Source organism: Lasioglossum baleicum, chromosome 15 (assembly GCF_051020765.1).
Source record: "Lasioglossum baleicum chromosome 15, iyLasBale1, whole genome shotgun sequence".
In the NCBI taxonomy this organism is placed as follows: Eukaryota; Metazoa; Arthropoda; class Insecta; order Hymenoptera; family Halictidae; genus Lasioglossum; species Lasioglossum baleicum.
Window position 1 is genome coordinate 4,601,153 of NC_134943.1, and position 18,208 is coordinate 4,619,360.

Here is an 18,208-nt window from a genome sequence, read left to right on the forward strand (position 1 = left end):
TATTTTTTGTCTTGCGTATTCGGATTTTTAATAGTTTTTTATTCAATGAATATTTCAATCATATAATGTACAAGTGTTTATGTAATAATATTCAACATGATAATGAAAATTTCGGACGCAACAATGAGGTAACATATATTTTGTATATGACGAAATACATTCTGGAGTATTAGATTGTCAACTAATCCTGGAATTATTCAGCGTATATCGAGTCTTCAATTCTCATGATACTGCTGGTTAGGAATGAAATTGTCATCTTCAATTTCATCAGCGCTAGATCTATCATTTTATTCGGAAATCATAAGTTGCTAACGAATCATGTTCAGTCGCATGTACTTATTGGCATTGTTCGCTGGATTGAGTACATCTACAATACATAGCAAGGAGAAGTATGAAAATAAAATAAAATGGAATGATAGAGAGTGACGCCCATTGGCGTCAGTGATGCCGAAATCGTGGTACTGTCAGTGATGCCGAAATCGTGGTACTGTGGTACTAAGCCGTGGTACGAGACCCCCCCACTATGACCTACCGTTGCCCCTACTGGCCTTCTCCAACTCGCTCGCGCGCTACACTCACCAACGTACCTCTCATATCCTAGGAGAGGTACGTTGGTGAGTGTAGCGCGCGAGCGAGTTGGAGAAGGCCAGTAGGGGCAACGGTAGGTCATAGTGGGGGGGTCTCGTACCACGGCTTAGTACCACAGTACCACGATTTCGGCATCACTGGGTACTGTGGTACTAAGCCGTGGTACGAGACCCCCCCACTATGACCTACCGTTGCCCCTACTGGCCTTCTCCAACTCGCTCGCGCGCTACACTCACCAACGTACCTCTCCTAGGATATGAGAGGTACGTTGGTGAGTGTAGCGCGCGAGCGAGTTGGAGAAGGCCAGTAGGGGCAACGGTAGGTCATAGTGGGGGGGTCTCGTACCACGGCTTAGTACCACAGTACCACGATTTCGGCATCACTGATTGGCGTAGGTAGATCACGTAATCTCAGAATATTCAGTAATCACGGCTGATCTCGGCCATTGTAAAAGGTCCCTATATCTGAAAGTCATAAAAATATGACCATAGAGTACCCATACCGCAAGAAAAGACACTCGTTTTGTCTAAAAACTTTCAAGTGTCTAAGTCTAAAACAAAGAAGACAACTAAATATTCTAACCTTTCTTATGGACATAATTAGGTAAATATTTGAATATTTTCATTCATACAGAGAGTCGATTTTTACATATAAAAATGAAAATTCGACTTCCATTTAGTGGCCCTCTAGTGGTGGCTTCAAAACATGTTCTTGTTTACGCATTTTGTTTGCTGTTTCTCATCTTAACTATGTGTATTTATGATAAGCCTCTAGTCGGGTGCCGTCAGCTGTTATGTCAAGTTAACATCCTTAACCAACAAAATAAGTGAAACTTAACAATAGTGCGTGACTTTTCAATAGTATTCTTATTGCTTTGCCGAACGTGTGATAGAGTTGAAAGTATTTGTGTATAGAAAGAAGGTTCGTATGCATATCGGTTCAATCAATTTTAGTTGATGTTTCCTTGTACATACCTGCATTAGCGCTAGTCATTTATACATAAGGTTTCTTAGTAAAAATGAAAATTTGTAATTATGTCCTTTACACGAGAAGGAGTTATCTCTTGATATGGGGACTGGTATTTCATATTATCGACAAAAATTCGATCGTAATGAACACACACATGCACATATTACTCGTATGTTTTGTGCAACGCACGTAAATGTTCAGGTCCATTACAAATGGCGATTATTTTGTATCTCGCAATACATTCGTGCTTTTAATTATCATACTTACGTTTACTCCTAATAGGATAACTTTTACAATCCTTTTTTGCATGCGTACGTCACGACGATGATTTACATTCTATCGTTGGCACACACACATATTATATATATATGTATTATATATATATATATATCGAGTTATCAAGTGCAAGGTATACCAGTGAAAAAAATTGCATATTGAAATGAAATTATAATCACATTTTTGCAATTACAATCGATGCACGGTATTAACGCTTCCATCGTTTTGATTCATCGTGATTCAAGGACTGTCCATGAAATTTTATTTCGAATAGGATATAACTTACTTCACGCATTACGATTTATAGTTCCCTGAAAGAACAAATAAGTGCAATCCAACAAGAGTGTGTTGGTTTATCCACCATAATATCTTCGGAATAAGAATTAAATCGGCTAGTGTTAAACCGATCTGCTCGAATATTTCGCGACACACGCTGAGGATTTCGAAATGCTGATTACCTATGCGTCTCATGATCGCGGAGAAATCGTAATTGATGACAAGTGTCTTGACAGACTACATAATTCCCTTTTTAGTGAAAGTAGAAAAGTCGATATGCAGTGAGAAGTTAAAACATAAAATGGATTCGCGGGACAATGATCGATATTATGCAAATTAGAAACTATTTAATGAACGCGCGATCGAAAAAATTCGAGGCTTTATGAATCATCTATTTCGTGCATCAAGTACGATCGTTGTAACGCTACACGTGTATTTATGTGTGATGCAAAGTATAATCGCCCGTAAACCGTATGTTTCGCACGTTTATATATCGACGGAGATTTTTTTGTAACTTGTGCATTCTATGACCTACGAGTTAGGAGAGTGACACGGTACATTAGATCGTGAGAGTCGCGGAACATCGATGTACGCTGCAGGCGTTTTGTAAAACATAATATATCGAATTGTTTTGAAGGTTCGGTTTTGTTTAATGTTTGTTTTTTTTTGCGATTGTTTCATACAGATCGAGTTACTTGGCACGGTGAAACGAAGAATGAGACTGTAGAGACCCTAAGTACCTTGCAGAATGTTTAAAGAAAATGATAGCAATTCAGGAGGCTGCAGCGGTGCAGCTCCCCGACCACGACGAATGCCACGATTTTCTCTGCGCCGATTATTATACTCGAGCCCTCTTATTGGCCGGCGAATTATCAGGACACCCAGTTCAAGCAACAGGAATACTAAATGTGATGATAAATAATACTGGAAGAATTTAGAAACATAGATGAAAATCAATTTTTTTTGCTGAAGGTTTAATTATCATTTCAGCTAAAGACCAAACTGGCAGCAGAATTACGGATGTCGAAAAAGGAGAAGCCAGAGTAAGTAATGGTTCGAACCATTTTCAATTTCAGAACATAGATCTACAGCGTGCTTCCAGCAAAGGCTCTGTACTTTCTTCCGCCGGAAAGGTATTTATAGAATACGTCTGTGTGGTGAAGCTTACAGGAGATGTCGAGTTACAATTTATTTCATGTTACACCTGTTAGTCGATAGATGAATACAAACATCGGAACATAATGATTTCAGAGCATCGAAAATGGCATTATGGAATGTCCCCTATGCTTGGCTGAATTGCCAATGGAATTTTTCCCCGTGGTACAGTCTTGCCATCATCGTAGTTGTTACGACTGCTTTCTAACTTACCTTAAGGTGGAAATTTCAGAATCTAGAGTGAATATTGCTTGTCCTGAGTGTTCTGAACCATTACATCCAAATGGTAAAGATATATTCTCTAATCGAAACAACAACTGACAAATTGTTTAATTTTGGGATTTATTTGAATTGGTCAATTATATTTTTGTGCAGACATTAGAATGATTCTAAATGACCAAACACAGTTGGAAAAGTATGAAGATTTTATGGTACGAAGAGTTCTAGCTGTTGAACCTGATGCAAGATGGTGTCCAGCACCAGACTGTAGTTTCGCTGTTATTGCCAGTGGTTGTGCCTCGTGTCCGAAATTGCGATGCGAACGACCAGGATGCGACTCGTACTTTTGTTACCACTGTAAAGCACGATGGCATCCTAATCAAACCTGCGATGCTGCTAGAGCTCAACGTACTCAATACTATGAACGCAGCTCCTCTCTCAGTTTCAGCCAGACTGATTCACAGCACAGTACGTGTTCTTTACTTATCTAGAACGCTTAATCTTGTATAACGTTAACGCGATCCGATCTTTTGTGTAATTCATTTTCGCAGGAGATGACATCAAACCCTGTCCAAGATGTCAGGTACTGATTGTCAAGATGGATGATGGTAGTTGTAATCACATGATTTGTGCTGTCTGTGGAGCAGAATTTTGTTGGTTGTGTATGAAAGAGATCAGCGATCTTCATTACTTAAGGTATTAGTTAATTTTTAGTACATGGTATTTATTTGAAACACCAAATTCTTTACATCGTCGTTTACTACATGAATCTCTTAACTACTTCTAGTCCTTCTGGTTGTACATTCTGGGGCAAAAAGCCGTGGTCTAGGAAAAAGAAGATACTGTGGCAACTTGGAACTTTGGTCGGTGCCCCTGTTGGGATTGGTCTCGCAGCTGGCATAGCCGTACCCGCTATGATTATAGGTTGGTCATATACGCAGATAATATATATAATCTCATTTGTACACATAGCATTGAATCAAATATCTTGTTTATAATACTTAAGTGTTAGTAGATCATAATATCTTAAAGTACTGCAGGTACGAAAACAATTATTATATAGCAATTACATAATACAAGAATAACGTTTTGGCTGGGACGAATTTTTTCGTATTATTTGAGAGATACTATCGTCTAGATTCGTTTTTACGTGGAATTACAGTAAACCCTTCTATAACACGGTACTCATAACGCGGAGAAAAAATTGCGCCTAGATTTGTATTAAATTAATCTCATTTGTAGTAATTCTGAGTTTCTTATAACGCGGTACGAATTAATCGCGTTATAGGAGGGCTGACTGTATATATATTTCTTGCTGATTCTTTTTGCAGGTATACCAGTATGGGTTGGAAGGGAATTGTACACAAGATACGAAAAAGCGAACAAGCATAAAAGGAATGCCTTTATCGTTGGTGGAGTAACTGCATCGGTAAGTCAATTCTTATTTTTTACATTTAACTATGACGTTATTCATCTTCGTAATTACATACGTACGGTAGCAGCGTGAAATTACTAAATTAATCGGAGAGTACCGGCGAAACAGATATAGTAAAAGAATTCTAATAATCTGTACGCGTAATTTAGGGATCACTAATAGGCGCTAATGTTCAGATATACGTCTACAAGATCATGACAACATCAAGGTATATTTTATTTATGTAGTTTGTACAAAGAAAGAGAATAATATAATTACTGCGCATGTAAATTTGTGATAACAGAATACCGGTTTTATAGCCGTTATAATAATTGCGGGAAGAAATTTAGTCAGAGAAATTTAGTCAGTCTAATAGATAATTGACTTAAAAGTTTCACTGCACGTCGAAAGCACCTCGGAGCACACAGGTTGCGAGTAATTACTTGAATCTCGAGACGTATTTTATTCGTATAATATCAGATAGCATTTATTGGCGTCATGCTTACTCAATAATCGTACCAAAACATAAACAACTGTCGCAAGAGGAACAACCAAATGTCTTACGTATACATATCGAAGACGTAACTTCCTAAACGTGTTCGTTAATACTTTCATTATTACGAAATATTCTTGAACCGAAAGTTCTATCGTGAACGCTATACTTTCCATGCTAGCGGCATTAGAACGTCGACTTCTTTAACTACCCGCAATTACACCGTTATCGACACAAGCCTTTTGCTCTGGATCACATTAATCAAACTCTGAATGTCCGTGATTCATCGAATCCTCCGGGTTCCACAGCCGTCGCCAGTTTGATTTGCGTCTCGCGTAGATTATTAATTCACAGCAGCACTATCATGAGCGGCATTTACGGCTGACTAAAAATCACTCTCGCTCGTTGCGACGACGGTCTCATCCGTGAATACGCCCTCGCTGTGAAGATCCTTTAGAACGTCGATCAGTCGTTGTTCGGTGTCCGGATCCCCGAAGGCAACATCTACTGATCCGATGCAAAGCAGAAGCGCTAGCAGTTGCGACCGTCTGTAATCTTTGCTCAGGTCTTCCCTCGTGTAGCCCAAATCTTTGGGAATGTCGACCCCGAGACGGGAGCATGTGCTCGTTAATGCGTTCCAATAGATGTCGAGGAACACCTCTGTGAATTTCCGACGTAGATCTGTGGGCAACGAGCTCACAATCAACAGAGCAATGTCGTTGGTTGGTCTGCTGTAGGTGACCATTTGCCAGTCGAGAATGCAACATTCGAGACCGTTCGGCCCCTCCTTGAAGAGAAGATTGTTGCACCAGAAGTCTGTGTGTGTGATCAGTGTCAGCGGCCCTTCCGGGGCTAGAAGGGCCGATATTATGTGCATAGTCTTGGGTCTTAGTACTCGCAGGGCCTCGAGTATCGCTCCTAGTCCCCTGTTCTCCAAAAATTTCGATAGCTGCGGTAGGCCACGCTCGACCAACTGCTGATACGAATTGGTCGCTTTCGCTGTTTGGAAGAGGAATGGGTAACGTTCGGACAGGGACTGTCCTTCGATGACCTTCATCGACAGGGAATGCGCGTGTATGCGCGCTATAGCCTCCAGCGCGACCTGCGTCTGATCGTAGGTCATTCCTTTTCGAAATTTGATGTTACAAAAATCCGAGTCGCGGAGATCTTGCAACACCAGAATCGAGTCCGGTGCCGTGAGATTGTCCTCGGTCTCCTCCGCCGGTGTGTATTGTGCGTGGTAGCACACCGGTACCGAAAGAGGAATCTCCTCGCCGGGTTTGTCGAGGTTCTCGCGGGTACTCTCTAACGCCAGCTGTTTCTTTTGGAACTCTCTCAAGTCTGGCATGACCTGATGCAAACAGAGTCATAGTTTGTTATTCATTTCGAGCCCTAACTACGTCCGTGAACGCGTTAATTTCGGTAATTTGATTCATCGCTTACCTGCGTGTAAAACTTTATTTCCCGTAGGTCGAATTGGCACTCGTTCACGAAAAACCGACTGAACGGGTCTTTCGGTAGCTCTTTCACGATTAGAGATAGGTCCTGCGTGGTGTTCGACTCGTTCAGCACGTACTTGACTTTAACGCTAATTATGGTGCTGAGCACGCTTTCGTTGCTCATACAGCCGGGGTTCACGTTACACTCGGTTATCGTGACCTGTACATGACGGGTTAATTTTTAAACGGACTGACGAATACACGCGACGCTTACGTGTCCACCAACGGCACCACGCTCGCGTCGCTAATCAAACAGCTTAGGCCGCGCAAACATTCCTACAGGCAATCACGTACTGGAAATCATAGTTTCTACTGAACTAACCGGTTCTTTGTGAAACTCCCTTAGGATACCGTCAAGCCACTCCTTATGAATCTCCGGCTTCTGCTCCTCCGTTTCGCTGGAAGAGTCCTCCGCGTCTTCCCAATCCCAATCCATGTCCTTCCAATCCCAATTGGCCATGCACCGTAGAAAACCTCCTCTCGAAGCCTCTCCTCTCCGCCTTTTGTTTACTGGGGACGAGAGTATCACTGATTCCCGCGGGCCTTGTATCGTTAATCAAAAAGAGGGAAAAAGACGGGTGTATTGCTTGGTGGTGAATCGGATGCGTATCTACGTGAGTCTACTCCCCAATTGATGCTAATCGAGCGCATGCTACGCTCGGGAATGATAATTGGCAGCAGCGCGCGGCCATTCGCAACTGTTCACATCCGAACACAACAGGGTTTTATTGTCGAGGCTTCGGTAAAATCGCCAGCGATGAATGGATTCGTCGTCGGTTACGTCTACTTCCTGTTACGTTTGGCCGGTCCACGGACGTTCAGCCCGGCGCAGTTCGACGTCCTCTCATTGGGGATTCGTAACTGGCTTACTTCCGCGACACACCCTTGGCGCAGGGAGCACCAACTGCCCGATCCGATGTTTCTCGACGGAGCCGGGACCCTTTGATCGTGGCGCAATGTGGATCTTAAAGTACCAACTGACACGGTGTGCACGTTCTATCGTCACCCACCTAGGTGGATGCAGGCCGCAGGGTGGGACAGAGAGGATTTCCCATGCGCGCACTCCTACCGCCGATCAATATCCTTCCTTCCGCACCTCCCACACCTTCTGCTCGCCACGCACTTTCTCTCTGTCGCCTATTACCGTTGCCCGCGCTCCTTTTCGCACTCGATGCAAATCTAGAAAACAGATCGCCCCGTCTGTCACTAATCAGCTGTCCTATCGTTTCCATGCACGGACATAGTCCTCCGATATCGTACCCTATTTTCTCATACAGGGCGTGGCTAGACATCTGTAATTAACCCCTCGAAATCCTTCGTCAAGGTGACAGCAATTTTATCCACGGGAACTCCCGTGTCGAGTGACTCGATATTTTTCAATTGCCAGTTTAAAGAGGCTCTTCTGGTCTAGAACCCTGAAAAAAATCGATCTTTCTTTCTTTGTATTTTGCTAACCCTTCGGTACATGACTTGGGTCTGCGAGATCCATGAATTAAATATGTACTCTTAATCGTTTTTAAATTGTCATGGAATTACTCGTCAAGTTTTGTGTTTGACTATAGTTACTGAAGGAAATATAGCCAGAGAGTTGTTGAGAGCAACATTTTGAAAAAAATTCGAAGTGCAAAGGATTAAGGAATTAGGTCATCTTGGGGGTGTAAAATTTGTAGCACACTTTTGCAATTTTTTATAGTATAGCCTTTAGTATAGAAGTCTTGAAGAGTAGTTCTGCATTTTTCATTTTTATGACATAAGCTAGTATCATCCCGATGCACCATCAATTTGAACGGTACTCTTTTATACGTGAATTATGAATTATGTACTCACCTCTACGAAGTATCAGGTTCTATTCAAAATGTTTACTAAACGAGCTTATTTTTTCGTCGACAGTTCCTTATAAATATTTATGTAGACACTCAGAGTTCTGCATATATGTAAAACCACGCCGCAAACGTGTGTTCTTATCGTATATGCATGAACGTTTTTAAATCTTTGATTTTACATTCAAATTGTTTCGGCCTCATTTGAAAATATTCCTGCAGAAGATGTATACAGTATTGGAAACTTGATTAACTGATACGTATATTACAAATAATGTTCTTCTTGTTATATTTATCGTTTTACGACGGTTTCATGACTGTAATTAACCTGAACAGTCTTTTACGACATAATTATGTAAAACTTAATACATTTACAATTGAAATGAAGGCGTTTTATTTGTTTACAGCGTATGCTTTTTTATTGCTTCGTGTATGTAAATTAGACGTTCAGAGTGTATTTGATACCACATGCCATGTAAATTATTGCGCTTGTTTTCTCCAGAGAAAAGGTCTCGTGAAAGAAAACACGTAATTCTGAATTGTGCTGTACACATTCGCCAATTTCCGGTAGCGTGAAACTACACAATGACGTGCACTACGGATGAAAGTTCGTAATGTAATACCAAACTTCCTTATTTTCTGGTTTCATAAGTCAATACGGAATTGGAGTTGTCCCGAATTTCTTCAAAACTTTATTATCCTTGTTTTCGACTTCAGAATCGCGGTTACGGGAAAAAGTACTTACGAAATTAAACATTAACGTTACAAAATCTTTGTTCGAATCACAAGAAAATATAGACTTTCAGTATAAACATTGTTTTTAATGTGACAAACTAATTATTTAGTAAATATGATTTTTGACTAATTTCTGTTTTGTTTTCAAATACAATAATAATTACGCCCGCGCTCTGCGATTGCTTTTACAACTAAGAATTCTTTGTAATTAACTATTTATCAAAGTGTATTAAATAAATAGTTAACAATTCAAGATTACACATTCAGATTGTCATACTATCTATGATCTTCACACAAATGTTACAGGTTTTAGTATCGCCAATATTAGCAGGACTAGCAGTGGGTATTGGTGTACCCATTTTATTATTTTACGTCTACGGCGTTGTTCCCGTTTCTCTTTGTCGAAGCGGAGGTTGTGGTGTTTCCACAAACGGCACGGGAGTTCGATTCGATTTGGACGATGAGAATGAGCTTATGGGTTCTTTAGGCGCCCGTAACGGTGGAGGTAAATATAATCAAATTCTGTTTTATTTTTTTGCAAATGAATTTGACGATTAATTTTGCGCTTAGAACGTTGTTGATTAAGTATTACATGCGCTTAAAATACTAGGTTGTGTCATAAATAATTTCCATTTTAATCTATCAATGTATCAGTAAAATAAACAGTCAATGACTTGTTTCCATTGATTAAAAAGCGTGAGTATAATGAATTACTAGGACAATAATAAATGCATCATTACAATTTGTTCCCAGAGTTGGAAAGTATTTATTGCTCGGCGTAATATTTCAAGAAATTAGATTTATATAATTTCAAAGTAATCTTCATTACTTATGGTGGAGTTTTTAATTGAATTAGAACAATTTTATATAATTACGTACTCGCAAAGTTAAAAATAGCGCCACATACTAATGAATGTTGTATTTATAATGATTTGCTATTGAAGGGGGTTGAGTGACCAATTGAGACTGACCTAATTATAGTCCTCGGCTAACGCCAAGGGGCAAAGATGGAAGAGCATCGAGTCGATTCTATCTTTGACCCTGTCATAAATTACGGCAATGATTCTTTCAATTTATAACAAGTACAATGTCTGTTACAGATGCGGCGTCAATAGATGTTGCGAGTCACCGTGGTGGTAACCCGTCGATAGGTGAAGCCTCGCTTTCGTTGGGTAGTGGAAGTCAATTGGAAAAGTTAGGTCGAGAAAACGACCGTGAGAGCGCTAGCAATGTAGCTCTCGCTGGTATCAGTCTTGCCGGAAGTATAGCTTCTAGTGTTCTTCCGGGAGGTCATAGGTAAATCGAAATTGTTCATGTTCACTTAGAGTGGTCCTTATTTTTCGACTTTCGATTTTTTCTGGTCTCTCTACCCCTAAATTATGGCACTTGTTGAGAACTTGTTTGCGTTAAAGTTTCAAAATTTTCATTTTCTCACCAAGTGTCACAATTTAGGAGGGTGAAATCAAAAGAACTTTTTGAACCCTGTAGCTAAGGGCCACCCTAATGTCCACGTATCACTTCTAACAAAGTAACCCAGACCTAAAAATTATACTCTTATTCTTTTGCCAACCAGGTTGGAGGTTCAAGCGGACGTGACATCCACACAACGCTTCAGCTTATGCAGCGAGACTGCCTCTGCTACAACCAGTTTATCAGAAAAGTCTGTAAACGCGTCCATAGCTTTGGATGATGGAGCAGCGTCTACACGAGCTTTGGCGGGCTCTGTTCTAAATTTTAAGGTACTTCCTATTGTCGTAAGAGATTGACAAACATTTCAGTAAACAGTCTTGTAACGTAATATATCCGTTATATGCATAGATGGATGGCAGCTCGTTAAGTGGTGGTAGGAGCATGGAAGGTGAACAGGGGGCTGGTTCAGTTGCGGGCGGGCACATGGATTCAGCTGGGCAGGCTACATCTCTAAGTTCCCTTGAGGAGGTGGCGCCTGGTTTAGCGAAACGTGCTCGGCGCAAACCGACATTGGATCGTCAGTGTAGCGATTCCAGTAATTGGACTGTCTGTGGAGAAGACGGCGGCTCCGAGCGCGTTAGATTTGACGATCATGTGAGTTTCATTGAAGCCGACCAGGAAGGAATTGTCAGCACATGTGGCGTAGGCAACAGGAACACTGCAAGGCGTAAACGCAATAAGGAGACGGAACAGGAACCGGATGCTCAAAAACCTGCGAAGTATGAATAAATATAATATTTGTTAACTCTTGTGTGGATGTTCTTCTTAATCTTCTTATCACATTTGACTAAATAGATATTAATTTAACCAATCGTGGTCCAAGAGTTAAACAGTGAATTTGATTGCAAGTTAATTTTTTATGTATATGGATTCATTTTAGAAATACAACCAACGGTGACGCAAAAGTCGATTCAACAACGGATGATAACGTATCACGAGAGCGAGTCAACGTTGCTACTTTGAGAAACTACTTCTTCCATATTTCCACAGTAACTGCGGATCGTGAGAAGCGATTATCAGTGATAGAAGAACCGTGCCCTGTGGGAGCACAGAACAAACGTGCTCGTATTTTTACATTTTCCGGCAAGGGATGCGACAACAGTAACACAGAGGAGAACGTACCCTCTTAAAAAGGAATCAAAGACTGAGTAATTCTGTAATAACGTACACGCCTCTTTTAAATACGGGATATGTAGATGCGTATTTACATATGTGTGTATATATGTATTTAAGTGCACATCACGTGCGTACATTAACGCTGAATTTACTATATTTATGCACACCATGTATAAACGTACTCCGAGTGCAATAAAGGGAACAAGTTGAAACTCGCTCTGAAAAGCGAAATACATCGAAGTGAACAAGTATACACTCTCATGCTTCGAAAGTATGTGTGTGCAAAAATATTCTACATCGGCATACACAAGCTTTTGTTACAAAATGAAATTGACTCTCTTTTTGCAAATAGTTGCGAATAATTTTTTAGTTTTGTGCCAATACATTTCCTCTTTAGTGATGATGAATATTGTAATTCGCGTAAAATTATATTCTTACATATAACACGGTGTTCATAAATTTAGACTATCTAATTCGTTAAAATTGTTCGAAAGTATGTATAATTTTGTAAAAAGTTGACGCAATTATCGTATGGTAAATCATGAATGATTTATGTCAGAAATTAAAGAAAAATCATGTAGACGGTCACGAAGGCTTTATAATGTTGCATTTTAATTGAAATATTATATATTCGTCAATTTGTCGATCACGTTTCCAAGTGTATAATATCATAGCCTCTTTGCATATGAACAGGAAAGGCCATTTTTTTCTTAAAAAATAAAAAATATAAGCATTTATTCAAAAGCATATCCGTTGTCGCCACTCTTATGTAACAATTATTTTAGATTTTGTTTTATTTCTGTAAAAATTGTTCGTTTGAATTATTTAAAAAATGCATCAATATGCTCAGAAAATGAAGATTAAATATAACACCTAAATAAGTCAACCATTTTCATTTTTCCATATTTTTACCCATTTTCTGTAACTTCCCGATAACATTTCGGATCAATGTTTATAATATATAATTTTTTATTTTCAAGTAGGGCCAATAAAATGATTTGTGATCATCTCCCATGCTACACGATGTTCCTTCATGTACGGAAATATATGGAATGGGACATCTAAATAAACCTGTTATTTCTGGCCATAAGAAAAAATGATTCTGAACAGATTTTCACTATTTTAAAAAGCACATGTAACGATAAAAAACATTTTTCTTGGAATCTTCTTTTACAAGATTTCATGAACAAAGAATTTTTTTAATGAATCCATGTGATGTTTAATGAATAAAGGCTAATAATATTAAAGTATCTGTTTAATTAACGGCTTTTTGGTGTAGATTTGTGCGTAATAACAAGCAGTATGAATCAGTGCAAATTACACTGCAAATTATATAGTTTCATTAAAAGAAAAGATTGATGATCTTGAAATTTCGTAAGAAGAAATGTCTACGAATAAAGTTTTTCTATGCTTGCATATGTCTTTCAAAATAGTGTAATTGTGTTATGTAGGTTTTATACAACCAAAATATAAAGATTTACAGATGCTCCCATTTATGTGCCCTGCCTGACATATAGTATGAGATACATCCTCACAAACAATGAATGTCTTAACATTGAATGTTACAGTTTCTAGAAGAGAACACTAATATAATAATATTAGAAAAGATACAGTAGTTTATTACCTTTCATAAACAATTATTTATTTTCGCTCACAGTGAATTATTAATAACTATTTCAGGTGCTTTATTATACATGTCGGATGCTTTGGTTTGTTTTCTTGCTCGAATATACACCTTTGCATAAGGGTGCAGTTATAGTGGAGCGGCGAGCATCGATGATAGCGGCGCGGTGAAAACAAACCAACATTCGTGACAACATTTCGACACATACTAAAGAAAAAGTACATGTGTATTTTCTTTGTTTTTCTTTTTTTTCACCGCACAGCTCACCTCGCTGCTCCACTATAACTTTACACTAATATGTTATGCACGGGTTACTAATAATTATAAGAAATATTACAAATATATTTTTGCGAATTTATATTCTATAAGGTTTTGAGTTTTAAAGTGTAAATAATTTTGTAAAATTGTCTCTCTTATATGTACATGAACATATAAATATATGTTTGGAAAAAAAGTATATTATATACATATATATTTTCGGTTATAAGTAAGAGCTTTGTTATCTATATAAGTGAGCTAATATGTTAAAAAAAATATGTATGAAAAATTGTTTTCATAGAAGTTTATATGTATACAAACACATATAGTGTGACTCCCACTAATATTCGGACGCTCTCAAAATACCGATACCTTTTTTAATATTGGACTATACGATTCAAACTTTTTTGGGAAACTAGAGCAATTAGTTTACTACAGGACGTGAAAAGAAATTTTTCCAAAAATTGCAATTGGTCTTTGGTTTCTCAACCGAGTTCAATAAAAATTTCACAATGCATGTAATTGACACAGATCTAAAAAACGTAGTTTTTAAATTTCCAATATATGCCCACATAAAAAAGTTGTAAAATGCAACTTTTAGTATTTTCTCTACAATTCCGACTAATTGCAATTTTCGAAAAAATTTCTTTTCACATCCTGTAGTAAAGTTTAAATCGTATAGTCCAATATTAAAAAAGTTATCGCTTGTTTTAGAGTGTTTGAATATTAATGGGAGTCACTGTATATATATTTATATTTAAAAGAACTGGTACATGAAATGTGACACAAGCTGCTGTATCATCTATATGCATTAGTATAGATCTTAGATCTTGTCTAAGGTATAGATACATAATTTAGCTACATAAGACATGTTTTGAAAATATGTCTGAAGAAACTGCTACGTGATACAAAGTATAAGAAAGGCAAGCTTAATATAGAAGAATTCATAATAATGTGCATTTTTACCAATATTTTTGCGTATATTAAGTACTGATTTAAATGTGTACATTAAACTAGTACATTTTGTTAATATAACGTGAGGTACAACTTTCCATATATTAGTAGAAATAATATGTGTGACCACAAGGAATAAACTTATACTTTTACAACATTTAAAATTAATTTCTCTAAGCTTTCTTCGCCAGTGTACATTTTGTATGAAAATTACAATTTATTGTGTATTGAAAGTTATTAAGAGTAATAACATTTTAAAGATTGTAAATTCGTAAATATAGCAGAATACAAATGTAAATGGTATATTTCTTTACATTATAATTTTTATTTGTATACTTACACTTATATTGGGTTGGAACAAAAGTTCGTAGCGTTTGTAAATTAAAATTGAAAGCTAAAATTCAGATATCTATTCATAGATTTATTCAATAACATATTTTGCACTCTGTTCTATTACTTTTAACCATTTTAGAGGTAACTTCTCGTGTTATTGAATGAACATATGAATAAATACCTTAATTTTATCTTTGATTCTTAATTTGAAAATGCTATGAACTTTCTTTCCAACCTTATATTTAACGATTCAATATGTACTATTTAGTGAACGCATTATTAAGTCAAAGAACTTAATGGTTTCGTATGCAATCCTTATATTGATACAATATACACATTTTTAATAAATACTGTAAGTTAAATTGTTCTACTTAAAAATAGAGGTGACTTTTTAAATAATTCGTCTACTTTTAGCTTAAATAGCTCACTTTGGATTGGTTCATTCAATTGGCACAGAGGATTTTTTACAACATATTCTAAATATACCTGGAAAAAATTCATTATTTTATTGAATTTATTATTTCTTTTATTTGTCTGTAGAAATCCCCAAATATAAATTACTCACATCTCTATACAGTTGTTGTAGCAATTCTCTGGCATTCTGCGAAGCATTATCCGTGTTCAAAACAAATTTTAATCCCGAAGGAGTTTCGAAATAATGTAATGTGTATTTACTAGTTTTGTAATACAAAAATCCTTCCTTTGGATCCAACGGCGATATTTTACTTACAAATGATTTGATGGAGAACAACATTCCATACATCAGTTTAGCTTCCTAAATTTGATATAATTACATGTTTATTTAACATAACCTAAGTCGATAAAAAATAATAATTGGTTTATTAATTAATCCGTTTCGTTAGGTTTGACGTTACAAACATTGGAAACAATGTTTGTTTATTCACATTCCATTAAATGATTGTTTACTAACTCATTATTACCTCTTCCTTCGTGATCCCAGATTTATTCAACCTATTCCATTCGGCGTAATACAATAACGTTCCATTTTTGGAAAATATGTATAAATTGTGAATTGTCATATTCTTGCTGACACTGACTTATTTGTTTATTTATCACAGGTTTGCTAGCATAAACAAGTTACAAAGTATTTAGACTGGACATGCAATGGAATGAATCCTCAAAATGTTTGTAAATATAGTGATGCTGTGCATTGAACTTACATTTCACAATCCCATAATTATGATTAATTATGGTCTTTTTTGCAAAATAGACTCTTCATAGGCACCAAAACTCAAAACACACTCGCTATCTAGCAACGAAACCCAGATAAGTACTCAATTTTAGTAAACCTTGAAAATCTCGGGAACCAGTGGCTCAAAGTTGGTGTTTTTAGTCTCAAAATGCTCGTATTAGTGACACTACCATGGACCATGGTCTAAGAGTAGACCAATCACCCAATGTATTTTTCTGTCTCACGTTCTGGGGGCTCTAGAGCCCCCTTACCATTCCGTGTCACATCCTACCTTATCGGTCAAAACTAATATTGTGGAACTTTGAATATTGTGGAATATTCTACAACGCCGCTGTTACTGATTCACACCATACATACCTTAGCACGGGCTACATGGAGACACGCTGAAAATTGTGAAAATGACTAGTATTCTATCTGGCGGCGACCAGAGAACTAATCTCTAAATATCACACCTTTCCGAGAGAAGTCCGAACACCTCTATAATACACCGTGCCTCAGACTTTACTTCGCCTATTTAGTCTCCTTGTTACCTCTGTGTGTTGTTTTGCTTCTTCGTGTTGTCTTTATCCTCTTCTTTCTTCTCTCTTCTTGTTCTTCAGTGTTTTCGTCTTAACTGTTTTGTTCCCTTGTTTCTTGGTTCCACAGTTCTACGATTTCAATTCGTCATGCATGCGTCTAGTTTCAGGTAATGTTCCTGGTTTCTGGTTGTGTGTTGCTCGGTCCTGAAGTCGGTGCTGCCCTTTCAAACGAAGGTAGAATTCAGGACCGCGCTGCCAGCATTCTGTAATCAGCTTCTGCCGAGCGGACCCTGCCAGCAGAATGCCATACATTTGCATCACAATATGTATCGGCAGGGTGCGCTGTCCAAAATCGAGCAAATTCCGAGCATCCTCTGCTTTGAGCAGTGTTCTGACAGTATAATGCTCGCCATCTGCTGGCGTCGTATGATTGCAGGCTGTGTTCGATATCTGCTCGAGGCCGGCCTGGCTGACTATAGTGCGTACGTGAATTTACATTTTTTGGTATGTCACTGTTGACAACACATTAAAATATATCAAACAATGAACGAGATATTTGTAAAATGGAAATATTGGAAATTTTGTATAGAAAATCTTCTTTCGATTTTCTTTTTAATTTTTTGAGTTTTTTTATTAAGATTGTAATGTATGCGCATATCAACTTGGAAGTTTCTAATAAATCATCTTGATATGCTTTCATTAAATTATACGCAACCCCCGGCTGCCTTGTTTATTAGCAATTTCCTGTGTGACAATGATGGTCAAATTATGAATAATCTTGGCGTCTGGCTGCAATTGCCTCTCGATTTGTTTTTTTTTTTGGTTGCATCTTCATTTATTATTCTATTAAATAAAAAATAATATTATATATGTATACCAATCCAGCAAGCAAAGTCGTTCTTTTCTTTTCCCAATGTCGAATGTAATTTGGAATATGGCCGTGCAACTTTTTTATAGCGAAGAAATAAGACGCAGTAATTTTGAAGATGATTTAGTGGGTTCCACTAGCACCGGGTTTATGCTCGAATAATAAAAAAATGACGTCCATGGTCAAAAGTGAAAGACTTTGCAATACTGTGCACATTATTCTTTTTAATTGACATACCATTAATCTGCTTCGGCAATTATTTTTTTTCTGTTAATTTGCTGCATCGACAACTTACAAAGATGCGGTTCTATACATATACTATTGTGCTCATTACTTCCTTATACATGTTTACGCGTTATTACCGATCACGTTCATCGAATAAACGCAAGTAATTATCTTCCTACATCATT

The 18,208-nt window shown here is 37.6% G+C and overlaps 3 protein-coding genes across 7 annotated transcripts; 1 reads left to right on the plus strand and 2 right to left on the minus strand.

Annotated features, from left to right (window-relative positions):
* The first annotated feature begins 1,343 nt into the window (after positions 1-1,343).
* Positions 1,344-15,463, plus strand: LOC143216582 (E3 ubiquitin-protein ligase RNF19A). Of its 5 annotated transcripts, none has more exons than XM_076439762.1 (13): positions 1,344-1,509; positions 2,795-3,017; positions 3,100-3,242; positions 3,361-3,550; positions 3,640-3,951; positions 4,035-4,179; positions 4,271-4,407; positions 4,815-4,912; positions 9,751-9,949; positions 10,545-10,740; positions 11,018-11,183; positions 11,263-11,633; positions 11,795-15,463. In XM_076439762.1, exons 2-13 carry the CDS (start codon positions 2,858-2,860, stop codon positions 12,042-12,044), a joined length of 2,367 nt encoding a protein of 788 aa, XP_076295877.1. In that variant the 5' UTR covers positions 1,344-1,509; positions 2,795-2,857; the 3' UTR covers positions 12,045-15,463. The 5 variants fall into 5 exon arrangements, with proteins under 5 accessions (XP_076295877.1, XP_076295880.1, XP_076295879.1 ...); XM_076439765.1 differs by having other exon boundaries at positions 3,100-3,152; XM_076439764.1 differs by lacking the exon at positions 1,344-1,509 and adding an exon at positions 1,613-2,319.
* LOC143216587 (putative oxidoreductase dhs-27) lies at positions 4,906-7,928 on the minus strand. The gene is made up of 3 exons (XM_076439777.1): positions 7,212-7,928; positions 6,834-7,049; positions 4,906-6,741 (listed from the first exon to the last, which is right to left on the minus strand). The coding sequence occupies exons 1-3, from the start codon at positions 7,347-7,349 to the stop codon at positions 5,776-5,778; spliced, it is 1,320 nt and encodes a 439-aa protein (XP_076295892.1). The 5' UTR covers positions 7,350-7,928; the 3' UTR covers positions 4,906-5,775.
* Bet5 (blocked early in transport 5) lies at positions 15,172-16,603 on the minus strand. Its single transcript, XM_076439778.1, has 4 exons — positions 16,381-16,603; positions 16,141-16,283; positions 15,765-15,974; positions 15,172-15,685 (listed from the first exon to the last, which is right to left on the minus strand). The coding sequence occupies exons 2-4, from the start codon at positions 16,237-16,239 to the stop codon at positions 15,557-15,559; spliced, it is 438 nt and encodes a 145-aa protein (XP_076295893.1). The 5' UTR covers positions 16,240-16,283; positions 16,381-16,603; the 3' UTR covers positions 15,172-15,556.
* Positions 16,604-18,208: the final 1,605 nt, after the last annotated feature.